This window comes from Vespa crabro, chromosome 17 (genome assembly GCF_910589235.1).
Source record: "Vespa crabro chromosome 17, iyVesCrab1.2, whole genome shotgun sequence".
NCBI classification, from domain to species: domain Eukaryota; kingdom Metazoa; phylum Arthropoda; class Insecta; order Hymenoptera; family Vespidae; genus Vespa; species Vespa crabro.
The window spans coordinates 5243788-5270825 of NC_060971.1; the positions used below are offsets into that span (position 1 = coordinate 5243788).

General features: G+C 34.0%; 1 protein-coding gene across 10 annotated transcripts in view; it reads right to left on the reverse strand.

Annotated features, from left to right (window-relative positions):
• Positions 1 to 27038, reverse strand: part of LOC124430110 (dachshund homolog 2) — a 224017-nt gene that overhangs the window by 180549 nt on the left and 16430 nt on the right. For 2 of the 10 annotated variants that reach the window (XM_046976229.1, XM_046976230.1), the window contains exon 2: positions 4533 to 4547. The exons of 6 other annotated variants lie outside the window; for them this stretch is intronic. In XM_046976229.1, coding sequence (XP_046832185.1) covers positions 4533 to 4547 — 15 coding nt within the window. Of the gene's footprint in view, positions 1 to 4532; positions 4548 to 19856; positions 19860 to 27038 lie in introns of all 10 variants that reach the window. 2 more of the 10 variants (XM_046976231.1, XM_046976234.1) reach the window with 1 other exon arrangement.

Here is a 27038-nt window from a genome sequence, read left to right on the forward strand (position 1 = left end):
ATGCCATTATGTTTTTAAGGCATATCTAATTTCGAATCGCAATTATAGTGTTTTATTACTTTAATAGGTATATCTAATATTATGCGTAAAAGCCCGGTGCTATGCTTCCGTATAGATACACGCGTTGTACGCACGCTTCGGGTAAAAATAAATCCGTTCGTCTACCTACACCTACACTTATATACATAGATACATACATACATACATACATACATACATACATATATATATATATATATATATATATATATATATATACATGTATATATTACTCTCGTTGTTCCTGTCCTCTACGTCGTATCTGCCAACGCCTAATTTAATGTAATAACATTTGATACTCGTTTAACGCTCGACGAGCGCTTTTAGAAATTTTATATCGAAATATTGGTCAGGTTGAACGTATCACATTGAACGATCAATCAGTTACCTAGCACAGCCATAGACTTTCAAAGTGTGGAAAATAAATAATTTATCTCGTTAATTCATTTCTTTCAATTGAGAAAACAAATCTATAACGCTCGACAATTTTTAATTTTCATAATTGATTACATATATCAGATCTAAATTAGATCTTCGACAATGAGCATGACATCTTTTTCACTTAACAAGAAAATATCACTTTCTAATAGTTTTAATGTTCCATCTAATTTATTACATACACATAACACACACATATATATCGGAGAGATTAAAAAATCAAATGCCATAAGCATCGAACGGAAACGACGATCCTGACCTTAGACTGCCAATGGCTCGTTTTCCTTCAAATGTTAATCGCTTCTACGACCTTTCCTTCGCACGATTTCTCCACTTCGATCTCAATGAGAATGAAAGAGAGAAAGAGATAGAGATAGAGATAGAGGATAGATAGAAATAGTAAGAAACTCGAGCTCTTCGTCCTTCCACAAGCCCTCGTGAATCATTCAAATTGAATTCCTTGAGAGTTATCTCGACATAGCATAGTCGCAGAGCTTGATATAGAGCCAAAATAATTGTCGAGAAAACGTCGACGCCCTTGAGTAATCAAACAAGTAATCTTGTTTAATTCAGAGACATATATCAACGAAAGGAAACGACATATGGAACATATAGAAAATTATATGTCACCTCAATGGAATTTATATTAATTTGATTAAAATTTAAATAAAGAAATAAATAATTATATATATATAAAATAAGATAAAAATTTTTTGAAAATTATAATATATAAATAAATAGTGAGAAAGAGTGAAAAAGTAGAGAGAGAGAGAGAGAGAGAGAGAGAGTAAGATTTAGGAAGCAAGTCTGAAAATAGGAAACAAAGTTGGAGAGTAGAATTTCCCGTCGGCCTTACTCGTTCCATTCGCATAAACGCAATAATTCGAAAGGGGTTGCGAAAGACAGGGGGTAGCAGGAGAGCGTGGCATGCGCGTAAATGTAGTTATAAATAAATCTAGAAGCTCTTAATGTTTGCCAGTCTCGCGGAAGTAGAGAGAGAAAGACAGAGATAGAGAGAGAGAGAGAGAGAGAGAGAGAGAGAGAGAGAGAAAAGTGGTATGAGGTAAAGCTTGTGAGGAGAGAAGGAGGAAAGGAGGAAGCCAAAGAGACGGGGCAAAGAAAAGCTGCGGAAGGGTTGAAGAGGCTGCGGAGAAACCGTGGCCGAAGGGCTTCTCGAGGGGCTCTGAGGGTCGAACGCGTGCCGAGCTAGTCGTCTCCTTGCTACAAACCACCCCCTACTTTCTCCATCCCCGCAACGTTTCTAACTTCTCGAATCTTTGGTCCGATTGCTTCTTATCTCCCCAAAAAAAAAAAGAAAAGAAAAAAGAAAGATAAAAATGTAAAAGTATATTTTCAATATTCGTTATTAATAAAAAGTTTATGATTAATCTAAGTAATTGATCAAATGCTTCATAATTATATTGTTAAAATATGTATATATATATGTGTATATAATTTTAACATTGCGAATTAATAAAATATTTAATACAAATTGTAGGATGATTATTTAAAAAAAAAGAAAATGAATAAATAAAGTGTTTTAAAAAATAAAGGAGTAAAAAAATTGACTCGAACGATTTATAAAAAGAAAAAAAAGGAAAAAAAAGAAAAAGAAAGAGGAAAGAAAAAAAAAAAAAGAAAAGATGTAGAATTTTTTTCAAAGATCTCACGATGCGTTTCTCTATGGAGGAAACGCATGCACACACATAGCAAGTAAAATGCGTTTCGTTGAGCGAGCGCATTTACGAAGAAGGCAAGGAGAGCAACGTACTATTCTTTGATCATAGGGGCTATCCTCTTAATTTGTTTCTCCGGCAACGATCTGCTTTGGATAAGAAGGTAAGTTCCTTCTCTCTCTCTCTCTATCTATCTCTATCTCTATCTTTTTATATCTTTCTCCTTCTCTCTTTCTCTCTCTCTCTCTCTCACTCTCTCTCTCTCTCTCTCTCTCTCTCTTTCTCTCTCTGTGTTACGGTGTATTCGCACGCCAAGCAAAGAACTCACGGCGTTCAGCTTCGCACGCTCTTGGAAACCGTATTACGATAATTCGCTAACCTTCCACCTTCTTCTTCTTCCCCACTCCCTTGTCTACTTAGTTTTTCAACTTGGTTCTTATTCAAAGCAAGATAAATTAATTATTCGAGAACAAGTTCGAATCACTTTGGTCTCTTTCACGTCTTACTTCGAAAGAATACCGTATCTTTTTTCACTCCAACTTGATTTTTCATGACTTTGCTCTTTTTTCTTCGTATCTTCTTTCTGCTCGAGAAGAAGACGAACAAAAAAAAAACCACTCGATTAAGCTATCCTACGTGTAAAATAATAATATATGTACTATTATTTGATCTCGGTTAAATGTCTTCTCTTTTTTGTCTGTTTTCTTTTTTCTCTTTTTCTTCTTTTCTTCCTCTCTTTTTTTTTTGCTTTATTTTTTTTTACTTTTTCATCAAACGCGAGATAATAACATTCAAAACAATTTTTTTTCATTCCTGTTGATTGTTCACGTAGAAATGTATCGTTAGGATTATTTAATTAGAACGAATCTAAAAAGACGATGAATTTTGGAGTTGGTTGAGAAGGAAGATAAAAATGAAAAAGAGAGAGAGGAGAAAAAAAATGAACTCTCAATTTCTCACTAATTTCTCGGCTATTTGTCGCTATAAGTTTTCGCTCGAAGAGTCCTATCTCCTCTCTTAGACGGTAGGAATATCTAAGGAACAACGGGAAAAGGGCAAACCCCGTGTGAAATGAGTCGCGAAATTGTTCCAAAGGAATTTATCAATTTTCTTTGAGGGATTCTAATTGTACTAATTTGTCGATCCCAAGAGTAAAGGGAAAGGCACATTGGAATTCTATCGTTTAATCTTCAAGACCGTCTATCTTCTCTATCTCTCTCTCTCTCTCTCTCTTACACACTCTCTCTTTTCCCTTCTTTCTCTATCCTTCTTATTCTTATTTTATGTTAGCCCTCGAAGTATCGAAAAAGAAAATAATTACGATATTCCTTTCTATGATTTTGTCTAATTAATTTACATTTTTTATTTCTATCATCATTTCTCTCTCTCTCTCTCTCTCTCTCTCTCTCTCCCAATCTTTCACACACATATACTAATTTCAATCATATCTAAAACATTAAAAGAATTCTAAAAGTAAATTCGAAAGGATGACGATCGATGATGACTGAAGAGAAAAAAAAATTGATAGAGAAAGAGAAAAAGAGAGTGAAAGAGAGAGAAAGAGAAAGAGAGAGAGAGAGAGAGAGAGAGAAAGAAAGAGAGATAGAGAGATAGAGAAGAGAGAAAAAGATACTAGACTCGAGAAAGAAAGAATCGAGAGAGAGAGAGAGAGAGAGAGAGAGAGAGAGAGAGAGAGAGAAAGAAAGAGAGCTCCGAGCTCGATATCAAAGCAGGGCAAACAATACAGTGAGATGCTGATGCGATTGTATTATGGCTAGTGGACCGATGATCCATTGTCTCGTCACGTTCTACCCACTCGCTTCTTTTATCTCGATCCCCAGAATATACTCGTATCTCGTCGTATCGAGTGAGCATCCATCGAAAGTAGCACGCTTCTGACGCCTTAGGAGGGGTTCTTCGTAATACGAAATCTGCTGGTAGGAGGAGGACGCGAGTAGAGCATTTTCGCACGCACCTACGTATTGTACTTAATATGATGCACCTATAGTATTAAACTATAAGAGAAAGAGAGAGAAGAAGAATGATATTCGATCGTTTCCTTCTCATCTCTCATAGAGCATGAAATCGTGTCCTTATCAATAGGAATATATTCATTCATTTATGTTAGATGAATGATACTCGAGATCGATTAGTTTGTTTCTTTTTAATTTATATGTCTTATATATCTTCAACTCTTTGTGTTTTACGAGTGAAATTAAAAGAAAAAGGAAAAAAAGAAAGAAGAAAAAAAGAAAAATGCCAAATATTTAATTATCGGATAAAATTATGTGTTTCGAATGAATAAATATATGAATTCATGATGATAAAACATACCCTTGTAAGTATCTTGTGTTAACATTCAGGAGGAACAATAACTACCTTAAAGGAACGTACCTGTAACAGAAAAATACAAAAAAAAATATAATCATTTAAGATATTATTACAATTTTCGAAAGTGCATGGGTTAGTATTATAGGATATATTTTAACATTGTGTAAACGATTTAACTATGACGATATTATTATAATCATGGGTTATACATATATATATATATATACATACATATATATATATATATACATAGCCGTGTCGGATAGCACGATTACGAGGCTGAAATAAATGAAACCGGCGTGAAAACGAAATTGGATATACACGATGGCGGCGGTCGCGGTGGTGGTCTCGAACGTAGTCACCGACGAAATTTATTTGCTTTTCATTCAAATCGCCTCATCTCGCATTTATGTATTCCGTGATATTGCACTTTTTCAAACTCGCCTCCTTTCATCGTAGTACGCCCGTAGGATATTAAGAGTCCTGACACAGCTCTGTATTAGTCGTATAAATTTACTTCGAACGACGTTAGATTCCTTCTCTCTCTCTCTCTCTCTCTCTCTCTCTCTCTCTCTCTCTCTCTTTCTTTCTTTTTTCTCTATCTTCCTTTCGAAGAAATTCTCCTTCAAACTATCCCCTATCTAATTCGAATCGATTTGCGAATGCAACAGAAAACTCGTTAGATTTAATCGATCACGTATACGATCGAGAAACATGCAAATAATCATAGTACCTATGTACGGAAAATGAATTTAATTAATTCATGAGATAATATAAAATATTTCCTTACGAATTATTTCCATAAAAATTCAAACGCATTGAAAATTAATACATATTAAAATTGTAGAGATAAAATTCTTGAGAAACGTTTAAATACATATTTGAAAAAAGTCCGATACGAAAGTCATGTACGCGTGAAGATAGATAAGTTCAACGAGTAAAACTGTACATAATTCAGAAAGATTGCTCATAAATTTTACTTGCTGTAGGATTTGTTAAGTCGATTAGATTCGTTTGTAAAGAATAGAGATGTACCAATTATGCTTTGAAAGGTATTACTATTCCCATCTTTCTCTCTCTCTCTCTCTCTTTCTCTCTTTCGAATACTAGTATTTTAAAGATAACGAAACATCATTTGTGAATCTTATATTTATTTCATTTACATATATATATATATATATACATATACATATATAATTTGCAATAATATAAGAAAGAGAGAGAGAGAGAGAGAGAGAGAAAGAAAGAGAGAGAACATATTTCATACATACTTGATGAAAAATAAACGATTAAAAAAAGTCGAAACGATTTTTTAAAAGTATGTATATAGGTAAATGCGTAAGTTGAAATTAATAATAAGCAAACAAAACAAAAAAAACAAGAAAAAAAAACAAAAAAAAAAAAAGAAAGCAAAAGAGCCGAGTGTTATATCTCGTATAATTGACTGGAAGTATTTTTAATCGAGCATCGAAAAAATGTACGGCGTGCCAACGTACGATGGGAAAGCAGCGACGAGAGGAAAAAAAATATACCTATATAAAAACGAGGGAGGAGAAGAGAAAGAAACGGAGATAGAGAGAAAGTGAGTGAAAAAGGGAGAGAGACAGAGAGAGAGAGAGAGAGGGGAGAGAGAGAAAAAGTCTTCAACCTCCGATTTTCATTGTAAGCGTTGCTCGCGTTTTTAATCGACTCATCCCCCATTGGAACAGAAATTCCTACGGTTAATTACACAGATTTCCAATGCACCATCGCAACCTCGTGGAATTTTTACGATTGCCGCCTTGACCGCTATTTCTCTCTCTCTCTCTCTCTCCCTCTTTCTCTTTTTCTCTCTACGTTACTTCCTCCTCTTCCTCTTCTTCCTTCTCCTCCTCCTATTACTACTACTATTACTACTACGATTACTACTACAACTACTATTCATTGGCATCGAACTCGAGCAGGGAGGATTTGTACGACTGAAATATTCGAGGGATTTCATTTTATAAACGATCAACCTGTCCCTGCCACGTGCTACCAACCCCTTTTAACGCCGAGCCGATTGTATTCGCTTTTTGTCTCTTCTTCGATTCTCGCTACCGCGACGAAAACAAAATCATTTGCCATCCTGAAATACCTAAAGAGAAACATGGAGAGAGAGAGAGAGAGAGAGAGAGAGAGAGAAAGATTATATAAAATATTATTAACAAAGTATTATTGATTGCGTCAATTAAACAAAGACGAACGAATCAATTAAAATTTTCTATTATAAATAATTACTATATATATATATGTAACCTATCGATGAAAAAGTACCTAAAGACGATGTATAAAAATCGAATAGACAAATTCTGGACATGGATACGCTTTGGGGTAAGAAAAGAAAAACTCAAGGTGGCGATAAATCGGTGTGACCGTAGAAAAAGCCTGGATGGGAGAAGAAAATCTCGCTTCCATAAATAATTCAAGTCCCGTCTCTTCTCGGACGAAATACAGCTACAGCGGCTACCTTCTCCTCCTCCTCATCCTCTTCTCTTTTCTATCTATCCTTCTTTTGCTAAGGTTGCCCGGTCAAAGGGGAAGAACCTAAGAACCTAATCTTTTCGCGAAAGGGTTTTCTGGGAGCACCTGAGAACCACCAAGGAAAAGTCTTCCGACACCCCCTAAATACTTAATTCCATTCTCTCCTCTAATTGGACAGTTTTATTAAGGGATGCATATTTCAGATGGCATTTTTATTGTGTCCATTGGGAACGACACGGTGAACGAATAATAAGAAGGAGAATCTAAAGGTAAAGAGAGAGAGAGAGAGAGAGAGAGAGAAAGAGAGATAAAAAATAAGAGAGTTTAGGCAGGGGTTCTGAAAAAAAATTAGATTTCAACCCTTCGGAAAATATTAGCACTCTGGAAAAGAAGAGAGAGAGAGAGAGAGAGAGAAATGGAGACAGTGACTATGAGTTAAACGAGGAGAGACGACGAGACGACAAGAAGAGACCACAAAGTAGAAAGAAAGAGAGAGAAAGTCGATGAGAACGTACAACCCTTTGCCCTGGGCCACAAGCCACGGACTACGCCATGGTATTGTCTCGAGGATTAAAGTACGAAAATGTAATTTCTCCGGGACCAAAAATGCTTTCGTACTTTATCAAGAACGATCTCCCTGTAAATATATACATATATATATATTTTTTTTTTTTCGTTTTTTTTTTGTTTTCTTTTCAATGTCTCTCCTCTATCTCTTTTTCTCTCAACGAGGCCAACAGTCTCGTGCAAAGTACTAACTAAGTGGTATCTTGATCTTTGTACGCAAGGTGTGCTTACAAATCGCAAAAGGCGTTACGAATGGAAAGAAGATATGTATATATGAGAGACTACATTTCATATATATGTATATATATATATATATATGTATATATATATATGAATGCTAACTATGTTGAAAAAACATACCTATTTATATTTTCTATAAGAAATTTATTAATACCTTAGATAGATATAAGAGATAGGAGAATATACGAATAACAAGTTCAGAAAACATTGAAAATTAATTAAATAATAATAAAAAGGAAAAAGGAAGGAAAAGGAATGAGAGAGAGAGAGAGAGAGAAGAGAGAGAGAAAGAACTAACGTAGCCGAGGAGCAGCTCGTATAAATTTTAATAAGTCTCATTCGACGACCCTTTGAGGCCACCGAAATGAACGAATTAAAAGTTTCTCTCGCTTTAGTGGTCTCGCGGTTGACATTTCGGCTCGCCCGATGATCTCACAGAATTGCGGAACTTTCGTCGTTTCGAAAAACTGCGCGCGAAATTTACCGACAAATTCCATGCTATCTCCTTGAATAACTCATGGGTCCGACTGTTGGCGAAGCTTAATGGCACAAACGACAAGGCTTTTTTTCTTTTTTTCTTCCTTTTTTTTTTCCTTTTTTCTCTTCCTTGTAAATTGCTAAACTGAGATTAAGGGATCACTTAAGTCTCCCACAATGATGACCCCTGTTATAATTAACTTGAAATTAAGTTGAATACTTGAGGAAAATGTGAGAAGGGATGATATTATTGAAAAACAATAAAAAAAAAAAAGCGAAATAAAAAGAAATAAAAAAAAACAAAAACAATGATTGATACCACATAATTATTAATTTAATCATATCTTTGTTTACTAATGAACGATTAATTCGATCTAATCGATCATCAATTACTAACAACAATATTGCACGAAACGTAATATATATATAAATATATACATCCATATTCATATAAAATGGTTCTAATCCAAGTGATAACGAAGGAACAAACGTTCGAAGGAACCCTTCGCGAACAGATCTCAGTTTTCACTGAGGAGTGCATGATCGGAGATCTTGCCCTTCGCGAATACGAGGAAGCACCCAGTAAGATTTCAATTAAAACAACCCCCCGGAACGATGGGGGGATTAGCAGTACGAATCCGTTTCATACCCCTCGCTTGGATCTCGGTTATGACACGGCATAAATATCAATGTAAATTGCTTTCGCACGAGCTACTGTTAACTCCTCTCTGTCTCTCTCCTCTTTCTCTTTGCCATCCAAAGATGGAAGAAAAGCCACCAAGACACTACGACGGACTCATTTATGAACGCAATCGTCTTACGATTTTGCATTTATGAACTTTAAATTGCTACCGTCACGCAAATTCCTTAATATTTCCATGTAATTGTATCTTGAAAAATGAAAATCAGCTGTTTAACCATTTTCCAAATGATGCCCCCATATCCTTTCGATCACTTTGAAAATATATTTATATACGTACTACGTGAAATATTTTTAATAATTCACATTCTAAAAGGGATCGTCCGATTAAAATTTCTGATTCTTCTCACATGGTTCACTACACAATTAAGTGTTTACTAAGTGGATCAATAAAATAAATAGATATAGACATCTATATATTCGAAATGATAATAATAATAATAATAATAATAATAATAATAATAATAATAATAAAGAATATAATGTATAATGAAAATCGTCTAGGTAGGTACCACGAGGAGAAAATCATATTCTACGAAATCATAATTAACGGAATTATGTCGAGGGTAACTCGATACGTTTTCGAGAGCCAAGGAGAGAAAGAGAGAGAGAGAGAGAGAGAGAGAGAGAGAGAGAGAGAGAGAGAGAGAAGTACAGGAGAAGAGCAGACATCGTCGGAACTTTCGAGGGGGCTTATGTCTAAGAAGCAAGGGATGCGTATATATATATGTGTATGTATGTATGAGAGAAAAAGAGAGAGATAGAAATAGAGAGAGAGAGAGAGAGAGAGAGAGAGAGAGAGAGAGAGAAATATTCAACCCCAACCGTCAAGAGAATGCGAACGCGTACGCACTCGTACGCGTGTAATGAACGTGAAATTAAACGGCACGATGTTTCGAGCTAGCTACGTTCTCGTACGAGTCCAGGAGATTGCCTTTGCCTTATTCAAAAGGTTTTAATTACAATGGCTCCCGGATTGGTAGAACCTATCGGTACCATCTCATTCAGGGAATTCGATACGAGCAAGTTACTCGATATTTTGATCAAGATTAATATATCCTCTCGTTTGCAGAAAATTAACATTTTACTGATTCATTCACTTTATGATAAATTAAAATCATTTCTATTTATTTTCTATTTATTTTCTAATAGTATATGTATATTTTGTATATACACAAATATGATATTATATATATATATGTATATAGAACGCATCTTATTTTCAATTAGGAATATTATTCCAAGATTATAATCGATGAAATTTTTTCAAGATTTTTTTCTCTCCATAGAATCTTTCAATCATGACGTAGCATCGATCTTTATAATTTCAAAAGAAAAAAAAAGAAAGAAAAAAGTTTCCCCACTCGAATCCAAATAAAAATGTTACGAAGTTACTCTCGTCGTTTAAAAAATGTTTACAAAACCAATAGAATGTCGTAGAGAACGTTTCATCGAATTACTTTTTATATTTTGTGTTTTATATTCTAATATAAAAATTGGAATTGTCTACGTCGAGTTAAAGAAAAAAGAAAAAGAAAAAAATTCAAAAAGCATCCTGAACAGCATCTGATTTTTTTTCCACTTGGATTCGACAAATTCGAAGATCAACTCTCTCGAAGGAAGAAGATCTCGTCGCTTTAAGAGGAAGATAAGAAGGAAGGCATCGATGAACGCGTCTCGACAATAAGCCCCTCGGGACACGAGTGTCCTTCTGCCCTTTTTTTCTGGGATACACTGACGCCCTCCTGAAAGAGGAATCCGATTCTCGTCGATGCGTGAAAACCACCAGGAAAATCTTCGAATCTCTTACGACCTATTCTCTAGTTTCCCTCTCTCTCTTTCTTTTTTCTTTTTTTTTAACGAAACCAAACGAAACGAAAAAATCGATCAGCTTTGTTTCTCTAATTCGCATGTCATGCTACAGAAATAAAAAGAAAAGAAGAAAAGAGAAAGGGAAACACAAAAAAGAAGAAGCAACTTTCTCATTAGTTTTCAAATTATCTTCGAAAAATACGAAATATATCAGAGATAGATAGATAGAGAGAGAGAGAGAGAGAGAGAGAGAGAGAGAAGGAAAATCGAGGGTAACGAATCGAGACTACTGAATTTTCACCTTAGGAAACGTCGCATCTGCCTGACGGAAGATCTCTTTGAAACGAGAGAGAAAAAGAGAGAGAGAAAGAGAAAAAAGCGGCCAGGTCAGAGATAGATAGAAAGAAAGAAGGAAAGAAAGAAAGGAAAAGGTGAGAAAGAAGAACGAAAGCAAGCCAAGAGGGCGTTAACTGAACTTTAATGGAGATCTTAGATATAACGTTCTTGGGTGCTCGTTGAAAGAACTCTTTGACGGATTACGCCTAAATCCTATCTTTCTAGTCTTCCCATCTCTTTCTCCCTCTCTTTCTTTTTCTCTTTTAACATACCTGAAGATTGAAAAAAAAAGAGAGAAAGAGAGAGAGAGAGAGATCGAAAAAGGGATGACTAAAAGTTCGAACATCTAATACCGAAGAATATAAGAAAAAGATAGAATATAAAAACATTATCTTCTCCATTTGAAAAATCTAAGGTAAGAAATAGAAAGAAAAAAGAGAAAGAAAGAGAGAGAGAGAGAGAGAGAGAGAGAGAAAGGGACGTAGCTTTTGTCGATAGTGATTGCATTCGTATCGGTATCACGATCTATCGAGAGTTAAAGCATCCTCTCTAGCTCCACCTCTCTCTCTCTCTCTCTCTCTTTCTGTTTATCTTCCTCTTATTCTTATTCTTTGCAATACAACAACAACATCTCGCTTTCGCTTCTTTCGAGATGTAGCAATTTTCACGTCCACCTTTTCAAACGTACCGCACGGCTTTCAGAGACGGCTTTCTCAGTGTGTGGGTAGGTACAGAGGTAGGTAGTAGGTAGGCATAATCGTTTTGCTATAACACGCGAGAACACGATTTCCATTCGTTCGAACGATTATCGTGAGAATTCGCGTACTCGTTTCTCGACTATCCCCTCCCCCATCCTTCCCTCCCCACCCTTCTACCCTTATTTTCACAACGATAGCGTGTCGATCTTGATCGAAGAAATCCTGCGAAATGATCGACGAATGAATGACGAAAATATATTTTTGTTTAATCTTCTCTTCTTTTCTTTCCTTTTTTTTTCTTTCTTTTTTTTCTTTATTATATTCATCATAATGCATATATTGATATATAATATGTTTCTGAATGTCATTAATTTTACTGATTAGACAGATATCATCGAGTAGTAAGATAAAACAAAAAGAAATAGAGAGAAAGAGAGAGAGATTTTCGACACCCTCTTCGAGTCTAAAAAAACTTTTCTCTCTTTTCCGATCTTTCTCTCGAGCGGAAAATGCACAGCTCGTGCGAACAAAAAAAAGAGAAAAAGTAAAAAGGTGGAAAGGGGAAAAAGAGAAAGAGAGAAAGCTCAACAAGTCGAATAAAAAGGCCATAAATAAAGAGGAATTGTCGGTCTCTCTCTTTCTCTCGACGTATTCCGGAAACACCCTTTTGCCCTCCGCCCTTCTCCCACCCATACTCCGTTCCAGCTCGCACCCTCGTCGTTTCTGCGAATGTCCCCGCGGACACCTGTTGCTATTTTCCTCTCTCTCTCTCTCTCTCTCTCTCTCATTTTCTCACTTCAAATGTAGCAAAACGACAAAGAGAGAAACTCAAAGGAGAAAGATAGAGATAGATAGAGATACAGATAGAGAGAGAGAGAGAGAGAGAGAGAGAGAGAGAGAGAGTGAAAGCGAGGAGTTGATAAATCGAGTCGTTTTCGATTCCAAACTACTGAAAGTATCCTCACACATAGTTCATCGAATGAAATACTCTCCGACTCTCGCAAATCGTTCCGTTGGACTTGATTCACCCTCTCCTAAAGATATCCCCACGACTCATTCATTGCTGATGGGTAAGCGAGAACGCGTAAGTAATGTTTCTACGTTTGCCCTAGACGGTTTTGTAAATCTATAAGAGCTAAATTATCTATTAACGCAATGTGAGTCAGAAATTTTTAGGAATATACATATCTTTCTATTGACGTACTTACATACATATATACAAAAACGTGGCGAATGACATGACTAATCCGTATCGCTGTTGATTAACGACTGACCGACTCGAAATCACCTCGAACTTGTTATAGACAATTTTGTAAACATACACGTATTTCTATATTCCTCAAAAATATCTCGAAAATTCTAATGAAATTCCGTTCTATTATAATCATAATATTCGAGAACTTAAACAAATAGATAATGTTTTTAGCTTTAAAATGGTCTTTGTTTCATGTCTCTACGACTTTCCGTTCGAAAGATATGATAGTTAACATTTTCCAATTCATAATTACAATGACCACGTGACTGTAGTACGAGCCGTAGTTAAAGAACAAAAATTGTTTACGTCGATCAGCTGAGTGAGTAACGTAAATTCCAGGAATTTATATAGGTCAACATTCTTTAATGAATTATGAATGAGTACTTATGCGTATCAATGGACAATTTTTTTTATTAATATTTAAAATATCTCCGAAACTAAAAATCGTAAATATTTTATACGAATACCGTTTTAAAGCTAACACTTTAAGCTTCATTTTTAATTAATTATTAAACAAATTTGTTATAAATAATTAGTTTTTTTTTTTATTTAATTATACAAAACAATATCTCCGAAAATAAGAGACGTAGAAATATGAAAAAAAGACCATATTAATCGAAAAAATAATTATTTTAATTTTCTTTTTCTCCCTCTCTGTTTAACAACAAACATGTTTATAAACAATTAATTTTTATCTTTAATTAATTAACAAATCAATTTAATTAATTACATATATGAAAAAATTAATCCACGTAAAGGAGTGAGGACGACAAAGAAAAAGAGTGGTTTGGTTGTGCGTAGATCCCCATTGGGATTCGAACCTGGAATCTTATAATTTCGAAGTTACGCCTCAAACCATTAAGCTAATTAAACGTTTTGGAATTTTTTCACTTTATCGCTATTTTAATCGTAACATGGCACATTACAATTTATCATATAAAAAGAAATGAAATTTTTCATGAATCAATTTTTATTTTATGATTCGATTATTAGATAGATATATCCGAGTAAAGTTTCGAATGGATAAAAGCAAGTAAAAAAAAAAAAAAAAAATACAAAAAAAATTGTTTTATATTTTCCACAGAGGAAAAAAGAATTTCTGAAATTCTCTCGAAATCCTTTTTTTCTTAGATTCAATAAAATCGAACGAAAGTTCTAGTATTTTTCATAAGAATAATGAACGTCTCATTGCCATAAATGGAATCCGGAGAACGCGACGATAGCGGGATATTATCCTTCAGGCAGGCCACTAATTGCAGAGTACCCTCGAATAAATTACAACGCAGTAAAACGACTAAGTTCGCTCGCGTAACTTTGCCTTACGACATTTCTTTTTTTTTTCTTTACGAAAGAAGAACAAGAAAGAAAGAGAAAGAGAGAGAGAGAGAAAGATATAGAGAGATAACTATGAGAGAAATCCACCAACTAAAATAACCATCACCTACGAGTCACAGGAAGGAAATATGCGGTTCATTTTATTTCCCAATATCGACAGATATTTCAATTTCTGACTCACGATGTGAGGAATCGACCTCTCGACCCTTAGCAAATCGAATTGTACAAAAGTTCATCCCTACACCCTACATCCTTTTCTATCAGTTGAATCGTTCACGAGAGCAAAATGACTTCGTTCGATTTTCCATTTTTCAATTTCTATCATGAATTTCGTTATTTTCATCGTTGATTCCTCGATGAATTTTATCAAGTGTTATATTTTTGTCTCCCGTCAAAGATATTTCATAATTATATATATATATAAAATAAAAAGAATACGTATAAATCTGAAAAATACACTTATATTATATCTAAATAAATAAAATATATCACATAAATATATATATATAAAATATAGATCTTTAAAAGGAAATTGTATCGATACTGTCCATTTATAAATGATACGAAACTTTCAACAAAAAAAAAATGAAATTATCCAATGTAGATTTTTCTTAAAACTCACTATATGTATATAAAAGGGAGAAAAGTTGTTGCTGCCTCGAGGACGTTCATGCTCGAATAATAACAGCCCCGTCCATTACTTTATTCCGTGTCGAATGCGTTTTCGCTTGAGAAAGAAATAATAGTATAGAAAAAAGAAAAGAAAAGATAAGGAAAAAAAGGAAAATAAAATAAAAGATAAAACTCAAAGTCTAATAATCTCTCAGCTTTGCTCTTTTGCTCCCCTTCAAGTAACTGACTATACGATTCTCTTCCTTCCTCTCTCTCTCGATTACAACTTTTTATTGCATTTCCATTTCATCTCTCGCCCGGCTGAATAAAGAAAGGAAAGTCTCTTTGGCTGCTTGAATGACGAAGAAATTGAAACGAATGCGTTTTAAACGTGATTATTGCGCTAAGATCTGCCACCCTCAAGGGAAAAAATGATATCGTGATATATATATATATATATATATATATATATATATTTATATGTATATGTATATTATTATTACATCGTACCGAAACGGTCATATTCGAGAGATAGCTATTTGAAACGATATCTCGTTTAATCTCGCGTGTTCGCAATTCCTATTACCGTAGCTCGTGGATTTACTAACTGGAATAATTTTCCCAATGGACCGAGAATGATTGTTTCTCATAGCACTTTTGATGAAAACTAAAATCACGTGTCACGAATAAAGTGAACGAAGATGATGGTTAAAAAAAAAAAATAAAAAAAAATAATAATTTATATAAACTATGAACCTATGTTGTAATAAAAAAGTGGCCTGCTAATTTTCGAACGCTATAATTATCGATAACGAAACTGTTAAATAATTTCTTATAATTTCTAAAAAGAATATTCTATAATATTACAATAAGATGGTGCATAAAAATATCTAATTAATGTTGACAATAAAATATATATATATATACACATATATAATTATTCGTGTTAGCGTGAGACTTGAAAATGTTAAGTTAAATGACGCGTTGTTTCGATAAAAATGACTTGGTAATTAACGAGATAGTCATTTATAATGTGTTCTTATCACTTAACACGAGTGTAAGTAACCCTCTTTTTTATTATTATTTCTTTCCTTGTCTCGTTATGAACTCATAGAAATGAAATGGAACTCTCTCGTAATTGCACTTAACGTACCTACATACTTTTTCTCCGATCGTGTCAGCTAGCTTTTATAAATACCTTCCGTTTCCTGCCGACGGAAACTGACAAGAAAACGATTATTTCTTTCTACGAGAGCACATACGTATGTACGTACATGCCACTTTTCGTTCCCACTCGTCGAAGTAAGTACTTATTAACAAAATGTCTTTTAATAATTACCGTCGTAATTCATTTTATATCATACATAATTAAAAGATGTTTCTATGGTCGTTATAATAAGATTCATATTTACATTATGTATTACAATATATAAAATAGAATGTATAATCAAATTATTAATAACGTTATTAATATTACAACAACGACGAAAATCTGAAATATTAATTAACCCTTCGTAATATATATTTATATATATATATATATATATATATAGTACATGAGTATAGTAAAAAAGAAATGACGTATAAAAAATATCGATTTTATATAAAAATATCACTGTCGAGACGTTTATTTGATAAAAGAATATGTCGAAAAGGAGAGGCTAATGCGATGCAGGACGTGAATCGAAAAAAGAAGAGAGAGAGAGAGAGAGAGAGAGAGAGTGAAAAAAAAGAAAAGCTAAAGAAAAAAAAAAAGAAACAGGAACAAAAAAAAACTTACTCTATTCTCGCGAAAAGCAGAGGAACGGTAAGATCAAGCGCAAGGGCTTTGCGTCAATAGCGACCCTTCTCCTCGTTGCTACTGTGTGTCTCTTTTTCCCGAACGTATCTTAAATAATTCGGGGATGCGTAAAATCCAGCGAAGACCCATTTAGTGTGATAATCGGGGCGTAAATAATTTCGAGAGAGAAAGAGAGAAAGACAGAGAGATAGAGATAGAAAGAGATAGAAAGAGAGAGAGAGAAAGAGAGAGAGAGGGGTTTAGAAGGCATTTAAAAGAAGGGCATAAACATCGATGGCGAGTGTTGTCCGCTAAGTTACGCAACGAAATATCCTCCCCTACATCGTCTACCCCTTGCCACCCGTCGAGAACTTTGGGGGCGAGAAATTGGGCACCTTTTTAAATGCAAGATGACACCCGCGGTGCGATTATGCGTTCGGATGCTACCGTTCTCCCCGTGGGGCCGACATTACATAATCTTTCAGGTACACCCGTGCGTATCCAAATGAAAATTTCAACGATAAAGCTACTTTGCCGTATTGTAAAAGTAGTGCAATAAAGTGTAACAATTATTAAACGAAGATAAAATTTACGAAGATGACAAATTTTTCTTTTATTTTTCTTTTTTTTATTTTTATTTTTTTTTATTTTATTTTTACTTTTACAATGTGTTTCCATCTAATATCCAGAGATACATATATATATATATATATATATATATATATATATATATATATATATATATATATATAATACGTATAAGTAGTATTAGGACACATAATAATTATAAATCATTCTAATTCTCGCTCTATACGATTGATCGTATCTATTAGAAACGAATACACATGCTTCTTGAAATTGTGCTTACTTGTGAAACAAAAAAAAAAAAAACAAAAAAGAGAGAAAAAGAAAAGGAATAAAAAAAGACGAATATTAAAATCATCAAGAGTATTAACACGAGTTGCTTGCTCTTTACCTATAGAGTAGAATACTTTAAAAAGAGATATCATGCAGTCTCGAGATAATTGGCATGATGAAATGAAAAAAAAAGAAAAAAAAAAAAAAAATAAATAAAACAAAAGAAAAAGAAAAAGAAAGAAGAAGAAGAAGAAGGAGGAGGAGGAGGAAGAGAGAAAAAAAAGAAAAGTAGGAAAAATAAAGAAGAAAGAAAGAAAGAAAGAAATAACTATTGATCCTCGATAGAAAAATCAAGATTCAAGGGTGAAGAGAGGGAAAGGGGAGATAAGTATGCGACTGTATAGAAGAAGAAAGAACCTCGTCTAATAACACGCTCCTCGTTTCTATCTGAAATCTCGAAAGTACGAAAGAACGAAAGAGAGAAGAAGCGTCGTTGCTCGGCTCGAGTAAATAGCTGTACGTAGCGGCGTGCACAATCACGATGCCTCGGTGCTCAGGTATTGCCATTACCGTAGTCGTGGGATTATTTACGGTTACCATAACTCCCAGGGCCTGTGTTGCACTTAAGATCTTAAGAACCTTCGCGCACGGTACGTGAATACTAGTAAGAGAGAGAGAGAGAGAGAGATAAAAAAAAAGAAAGATAGATGGAAAGAGAGAGAGAGAAAGATAAAAAACGCTTAACCATGGACCATTTGTTCATAAAACTATTTGTTCTAATCTTATCATTCGATGATTCGATTCCAAAAACTTGTCGACGATACATTAACGAAATAATCCCGTTTTTTGTCGAAGACAAAAAAAAAAGGAAAAAAACAAAAACATGGATATAACTTCGAATGTTATTCTATCGAACGAATATTATCATCCACTATCATTCCTCGAATGTATCGATTATTTGTAGAAAAATATTTTTCGAATATTTACTCTCGTTTATTTAAGAAATTTCATACTTATCTACGCATGATCCGACGGACGGACGCGTCACTCCGATTAACTTCTATTTTCAATTGTAACATATACCGAGATAATTTCTTTGTTTACACTTACATAACATTGTTATTCAATTTCGGCAAACCTTGTTCTACGATATTTTATAATTTATGGATATTCGTTTATACGACGAGATATTTTATTATTTCGCTTTTCGACAATTTTACTACAACGATTCTTCGACGATTTTATTTTCTTTTTTTTCTTTTTTGTCTTTTAATCTCTTTTTTATTCGCTATACTATTTATTTTTAATCATTTTACTTTACTCGTAATTTTAAAAGAATTATTATTTACCATCCTTCTTGAATTTATTTGACGTATTTCTGGTTAAAAAGAAAAAAAGAAAAAAAAAAAAAAAAAGAAAAATGGAAAGAAAAAAGAGTAATAAGAGAGACGAAAAAGGAAAAAGCTATAAAAACTAAAAATATCGTAACATAATTTGAATATTATCTAACAAATAAAAAGTCATGTGCCAGTACATAAGTACTTATTAGTTATTTTTTTCTTTTCTTTTTTTTAAATTCTTTTCGTTTGTTATATTCACACACGTGACGACTTTACGTTGCTTTTTTTTCTTTTTTCTTTTTTCTTTTTTTTTTTTTTTTAATGAATCCTTGCCGGTATTAAGATGAAATTAACTCCTAATAAAAATGTTATCGTTCCCAGTCCCATCGTCCACGTCCTACGACTATAAAACACTATTTACATATTCATACTCGAGAATCAACTGTGACGTTGATTTTTACCAGTGATCGTTATATGCATAACTACATACGTACATACATACCTATACATAGTTTTATATGTATATTCGTATGTGAACAAGTATGAGAACGTTTATAATCGAAAAAAGGATAGAAAGAGAGAGAGAGAGAGAGAGAGAGAGAGAGAGAGAGAGAGAGAGAGAGAGAGAGAGATTGTAGATTTCACACGAAAGAATTCTGATTTCAGATCTCAGTTGGTGGAAAAACTCGAGAATTATTCGATGTCAAGTCTCACTGTCTCTACTTTTTTTTCTTTCTCTCTCTCTCTTTTATTTTTCTTTATATCTGTCTCTTTCTTTCATGTAAATGTAACGCGGTATAAATACAATATACTTCCAACTTTTATCTATAGTTTAATCGTTAACACCGTAACTTTGCTACCTTCTTCACACCGTAAAAATCACATACGTCGTCGTTTTATCTTCGTGGTTTACATCTATCCATCTCTCTCTCTCTCTCTCTTTTTCTCTCTCTTTTTATTTTTCCTTTATATTTTTTCCCTCGATTATGATACATTTAACGCGTCTAAGAAATAATCGAGAAACTCGATACGTTTCATTTTAACGTAGGGCAAATATTCCATTGACAAAAATGAATGATTCCACATTATTTATCCAATTGTAAGATCTTCATGAATATATGTATGTAAAAATCATTATAGTAATGTTAGAAAAACAAGAGTTAACATGTCTGCGAGTTTTTCATCATCCAATGTACTTAAAAATAGTAAATAGTAAATAGTAAATAATAATAATAATAATAATAATAATCATTGAAATTAATCATGCGATGAAATTAAAAAGTCAAGTGAATTAGAAAGAACTGATCGATATCGTATGTATTTATATATGTATGTACGTATGTACAAATGTAAAAATTCATTGCTGTAACGTCATTAAACCGATTCGTTGATAAACATATAATATTTATATATATATATATATATTTAAATAATATTGTTATTATTGGAACACATTAATATACATTGATATATCTATTATGCATTAAAATTAAAATAAAAGAAATTATAAACGACGACCTTGGCCTTAAAGATGATCTAAACGTGTTTCTAATACCGAATACCATAAAGTTCGTATAAGATGAGTATCCTATGGCCATTTTGATCGGCTTTACTTAACGAAATGTTCAACGACGCGTAACATACGTATGTACTTACATAGATACGTATGTACGTATGTATGTACCTACGTAGAATACGTTCGAGCGTGAAAGCGGCACCGTATTCGCATACATAATGCATAATGCAGCGTGCAATATCGCTGACATGCAATTCCGGCCCTCTTGAGTCTCCCTCCGAGACGTGGCCCTTCGAGAGGGCCCACCAAGAGAGAAAGAGAGAGAGGAAGAGAGAGAGAGAGGTAGAAATAGAGACTAGAGGAAAAGCGACAAGTCTTATGGATGGTAAAGTTAATCGCTAATTACTCCTTGACAATTTTCTCATATATTTATAATAAAGATGCGAGAAATATATAAAAAAATGTTATGTTCCAAAAAAAGAAAAATATCTATCTTCTTTAATGATTCCATGTAAACGTTGATTATCTAACGAACAAATTTTGTATGCGTCTTTCATAATTTTGTTTGAAAAAAAGAAAGAGAAAAAAAAAGGAAGATACTTAAAAAAAAAAATGGCGACATTGATAAATTACTTCTTGGATACAGGTTAAAGCGTTGACGAAATACTTGCTTGAATTATTCTCGTCGTCCCTATTAACATTGTCTTAATTTAACTAAAAAATTTAATTATATGTTAAATACATACATACATATATATATAAATGATTTCAACACATAAAATTATAATGAAACTAATTATAAATAGAAATGATGTGTTGTTGTACATAACTCCCTCGTTGGCGATATACATTTCCTTTTTGGTAGGAAGAGGAAGAAAATAATAAAAAGGAAAAAAAAAGATAGATAGATATATATATATATATATATATATATATATATATATATCTTTATCCTATAAAGAAAGAGATAGATAGACAGATAGATAGATGGAGAACAAGAGAAAGAGAGAGAGAGAGAGAGAAACATGAATCGTTTGCTATTGCTACTGCTCTTCTTGTTACTGTTCCTTCTTGATAGTCGGTATCATTAAAATGTAATCACTGGAGTTCGCCAAGCTCAGCGATGCTAATTTATTCGTTAATTAATGCTAAATCTCATTGTGCTCGAAAGTATACATACATGTATATGCCTACAAAAGTGATTATTTACCGAGGTGTTAAGAGGATGCGCGTTCATCTCCATCATAATACTTTTTTCCCCCTGTATGTTCCTACTTACATGGAGATGAGAATTTCACAAAATTTCTAATATTTTTATACGACCTCTAACCTCCCCTCATCCTCCTCCTTCTCCGTCGCGCTCCTCCCGCCCCTCCCCGACCCTTTCCCTGTGAAAAAGCGACGAAAAAAAAATAAAAAAAAAAAAAATAAAAAAAAAAAAAAGAACGAAAGATTGGATAATATAAAAATATAAGAGATAAAATCTTTATAGTGAGAAATCATGTGAACGAACGCGTATGGCTCGATTATTAAGAGGGGGGCCTGAGCCCACCTATGAAGTACGTCACGTGACGAAAGCACCCCTAGGAAGCTTTGGCACCCTTTTCGAAATGCATCAGGAGGAAGACTCCGCCTCCCTCCGGAGGCGGTATAAAATATATTCGATCGACTGCCATCGGATTCGTCGGCCATTTGGCGAAGAATAATAAAGAAAGAAATATAATAACGTGAATTGTGTAACAAAAAAAAAAAAATGAACGAGAAAGAGAGAAAGAAAGAGAGAGAGAGAGACAGAACACGAGGAAAAATTCATGGGCTTACGTGGGACAATTACAAGTTTTCTAAAAGGATCTCTTTTGTCTCTAAACAGCCGGTGATCCTTCTCGTTACAAGTACTCTTTTTGATCAGAAAAAAGAAGGAGAGAATCATCCAAAGTGTTTCTCACTTCTGTCTCTCTCTCTCTCTCTCTCTCTCTCTCTTTCTCACACACACATACAGTTTTGCTCTTCATTATCGTCAGCGACAGACGGTGACAATAGCCGTTGAAACCCTTGGGTATACTTCGTTCGCAAAATAAGTTTTGTTCCTACTCCTCTTCAACAATGATCTCCCTCGTCAGCATCGAGTCTCGATGCCATCCATTCGTTCGTTCCTTACTTCTTTTCTTTTCTTTCTTTCTTTCTTTCCTTCCTTCCTTCCTTCTTTTTTTCTTTCTTTCTTTCTTTCATTCTTTTTCCTTTCTCTCTTACATCTCTAATAACGTTCTTATGCTATACACACACACACACTGTATGTGTCCACTTACCACTTCAAGACGTCCACCGAGTTCTTTAATAATTGAAACACTTCACTTAGAATAACACCTGGACGAGTGTTTGGTACATTATTGTCGAAGAAAAGTAACTATTTAACGAACGAAAGATCATAAAATTTTCAAAGTACTAATCGAAATACACACTCACGTATACCCATCCCATTCCGTCCCCATACATAAATACTATACTTCCATTATATTCGATTATAATTCTTTCCGGTCAAAACTTAACAAAATCTTGTACATATTATTTCTTTCTTAATCGAATTCTAGACGATCAATGATACGTAGTTAAATATTTCTATCTAAATGCGTATGTATATTATAACTACTAATTACGACGAGAAGAACGTACGTGTTACCTGTTACAATGTCGAATACGAACTGAAAATGATTTCGTCCTTAAATGAAGGTCTAATCGGAACGTATTGTTACGTCGTATAAAAGAAATGTAAACACGACTCCGAAGATACCATTAAAGCTAAACGCGTTAAGCTTTCTGCTATGTATGTAAATAAAATGAATACCTATATGTTATCCACATAAATAAAATAAATACTTATGTACGTTAACTTGTTTAAAGATCAAAATCGTCTTCGTTGATCCCTTATGAACTTTGGATAGACGGGAAAAATATTCGGGATATCGGGAACCCCAATCATCTAGCAATCGACGCTGCTGCTATCGGTCAGCTGCTCCTCCGTCTGCCTTTTGTAGATACGGCTGACGTTGCAACTTCAACCCTCCCTCCCGTCCCGTTCCAAACCCCTCCCCCTCCTCTCTCCACCCTTTTCTCCCCTCCTTCCTATGCGACTAGTTGAGTTTTTTAGCGAATTTAATATTTATACCGAATGACTGATGACTGTAATAAAGAAACGGGGTCGTATTGTACGAAACGTTTATGTCATTGATCGATACGACTTTTTCTCTGTGTCTCTCTCCCTCTCTCTCTCTCTCTCTCTCTCTCTCTCTCTCTCTCTCTCTCTTTCCGTCACACACACACAAACAAACATATATACTTTGGTTTAGAGAAAAAAAAAACAGCAAAGGAAAACTCGCATCTACTTCGTCATCCCGACTTTACGTTTCGTGTCTAGAATAGAATAGAGAGAACCGTATGTTCCGTTTCGATCGATTCATCTTTTTCTCATCGAATTGAAAAAAAAAATAGATAAAAATTCACTCATTAAACAGTCTAACGTTGACTCAAAATTCCTTTTCTTCTTTCTCTTTATTATTATTATTATTATTATTATTATTATTATTATTATTAGGATTATTAGGATTAGATATATATACACAGACAGTATGAACCCAGACGCATACGCTCACATGCATATCCAGATCGTGAAAAGAAATATATAGGAAACAGCAAAGAATATATTTAATGCTTTCTAACTGAAATGAGTTTTTCACGAGCTACGTTTTATTATACTATTATGTCTGCTTGATTTCTCTTTTGTGAACACTACTCTGGCCAGTGTTTCAGTGAATCGTTTAAACGATCCGCGTGAAATTTCGTTTGTTCCATCAACGTGTGTTCAGTCACGATCCAAGTTACTTTGTACATATATATGTATTATCTACCTGTCTACGTATAATAAAAGAGAGAACTAAAACCGTCAAAGTACAAAGTTCTATTTTCAAAGGGCAAAAAGGAAATGCATAGTTGAAGCTTAACCGTACTAATGTATATAGTAAGCGTGGAATCATTAACGAATCGTTATCGTTTGTTTCGAACACGTTGAAACAGAAAGCCATTAATGATTTCTATTTGTATTCGTTCGGTGTGCTGAAAAAAGAGGGGTGTAAGAGCTCTACGGACCTAAACCGAAGTCCAACCCAATGAATTATGTGAGAAGTTAGCTTATTTTCGTTAAGCCGGACTCCCGCGGCGCGAACAAATCGTCCGTCGCTGCTGCTTCTCGAGAATGGAGACTGTTTTTTTGTTTGCCGATTTTTCATCTTCATATTACTTCGGCAAAACGAATACAAATAATTCGATCTCTCATTCGATCGCTTTGAAAATATTTTATTATGTATTATTATTTTCTAATGAGTTTATAATAATATAGGTATACATACATATTCATGTATTTATATTTGGTGTAATAAAAGAAAGAGAAAAAAAAAAAGAAGAAGAAAAATGTTTCTTCGTATAGGTGAATAAAAATACTTAAAATTTCACGTATACCTAAACTTAGTTTTCGTCGAGTCAATCATTTGAGATTGTTGTTAAACGATTTGTTAAATTTTAAATGATTCCACGTAGACAGTTCTTTGATCAATGATTTAATCGAAAGTCTCTACGGGTTCAAGAGAATCGGTAGAATCATGATGCAGAGAGTATAGACACCGTTTACAGACAATATTTCATGGAACAGTTTTGTTTTAAACAAAACACTTGATCGCTTCTATGTTTCGCTTACAACGAATATGTGAAGATGGAGATCACGTGTTTGAAATTACAATAAATATCAGAAGCCGATTGGTTTCACAGACTTGTTTTCACAGATGATAACGTTTATCGATCGAAGCTCATCTTGTGTTTTCTAAACTTTTTTTTATTCTCTATTAAATAAGATCAAATTTATTTAGTAATCAATGATAATTCTTAGAAAAAGAAAAAAAAAAGAAAAATAAATATTATGCTACATTACTATGCTAATATTTGTCAAATATCATAGAAACAATAATAGTCATTTATTATTTACAAACATATATTTTATATATAATTATAAAGATTAATTAAATAAATATTAATCAAAATACATGATCTTTTATTATTAATTCAATAATCATTTTATTAACCTCACGAATCTGTATTATTTAATCGAAATTGTCATAGCTTTTATAAGGAAAATAAAAAAAAAGATAGTTCACGGATATGTTGAGACCTCGATAAAAGATTATTATGATGGTACAAGATGTTATCTTTTTTTGAGAGAGAGAGAGAGAGAGAGAGAGAGAAACAGAGAACGGACTAAGCAAAAATAAGAAAGAAGAAAAAAAAAAGAAAACTCACTCTTTTGCGTTTCTCGATTGGTGTTCGCAAAGCCAATAAGTATTCTATGGCGTTGGCGCCGTTAATGATATTGGTTTAGGCGCATCGTTCTTACGATTGCTAATAAATAACGACGAAATAGAAAGAGAGAAGGAGAAAAAGAGAGAGACAGAGAGAGAGAGAGAGCTCTTCTCGAGAGAAGAAGGATGAACGATTGGATTGGGAGTAGGGAGAAAGTTACCGGTGGTGGTCCAAAGCGAGACTAGCGAAGGTTGTCGAGAAGGGGAAGAGGATTTTAAAAGGGTACGGAGTGGGGAGAGAGAAAAGGAGAGAAAGTGGGGAGAGGCCACGTTTGACGGGCCGACCATCCTGGATCGGTCTCGTCTGTTTTCTCAGGCAAAAGCCAAAAAACGAGATGCATATGCACATGCACGCAAAATATCTATATGTACATATAAAATTTAACATATTTTTATGATCTCATCAATTTACAAAATTTTTTTCTCTTTTTCTTTATTCTATTCTATAGAAGAATAATTACTTAGCCTACGATGCTCGAAAAGAAATTGATCATTTATATTCTTACTCTCTCTCTCTCTCTCTCTCTCTCTCTCTCTCTTTGTCTTTGTCTTTGTCTTTGTCTGTTATTCATCTGTAATTAAACTGCACCGCTAACGAATGCATCGTCTTGATTTTCTGCATACCCGATACATGACACGTTTGTGGTAAGGAGAAGACAGAAAAGAAGAAAAAGAAAAAAGGAGGAGAAAGAGGAAAAGGAGAAGGAGGAGGAGGAGGAGGAGGAGGAGAAGTAAAATCGAGTTCGGCGTCGAGGTCGACCGGAATAAGAGCAATATCGTGGCTCGAAAACGAGGGAGTAATTAGTGGGATTCGTATTTCGTATTCCAATCTAAATCAAGCAAAGAAGACGCGAGGAAAGAAGCGAGCAAAAGGAAAGAAAAGGAAGAAGAAGAAGAAGAGGAAAAAGAGGAGGAGGAGGAGGAGAAGAAGAAGAAGAAGAAGAAGAAGAAGACGAAGAAGAAGGAGAAGGAGAAGAAGGAGAAGAAAAAGAAGACGAAGAAGAAGATCCATTCTGATGGTAGTAGTGGCGATTGCGACCACGAGGACGTCGGCGCCGTTGAACACACGAGGAGAAGAGCATTTCTATACCTGGACGCAACCCTCGGAGGCACTGACAGAAAGCGAC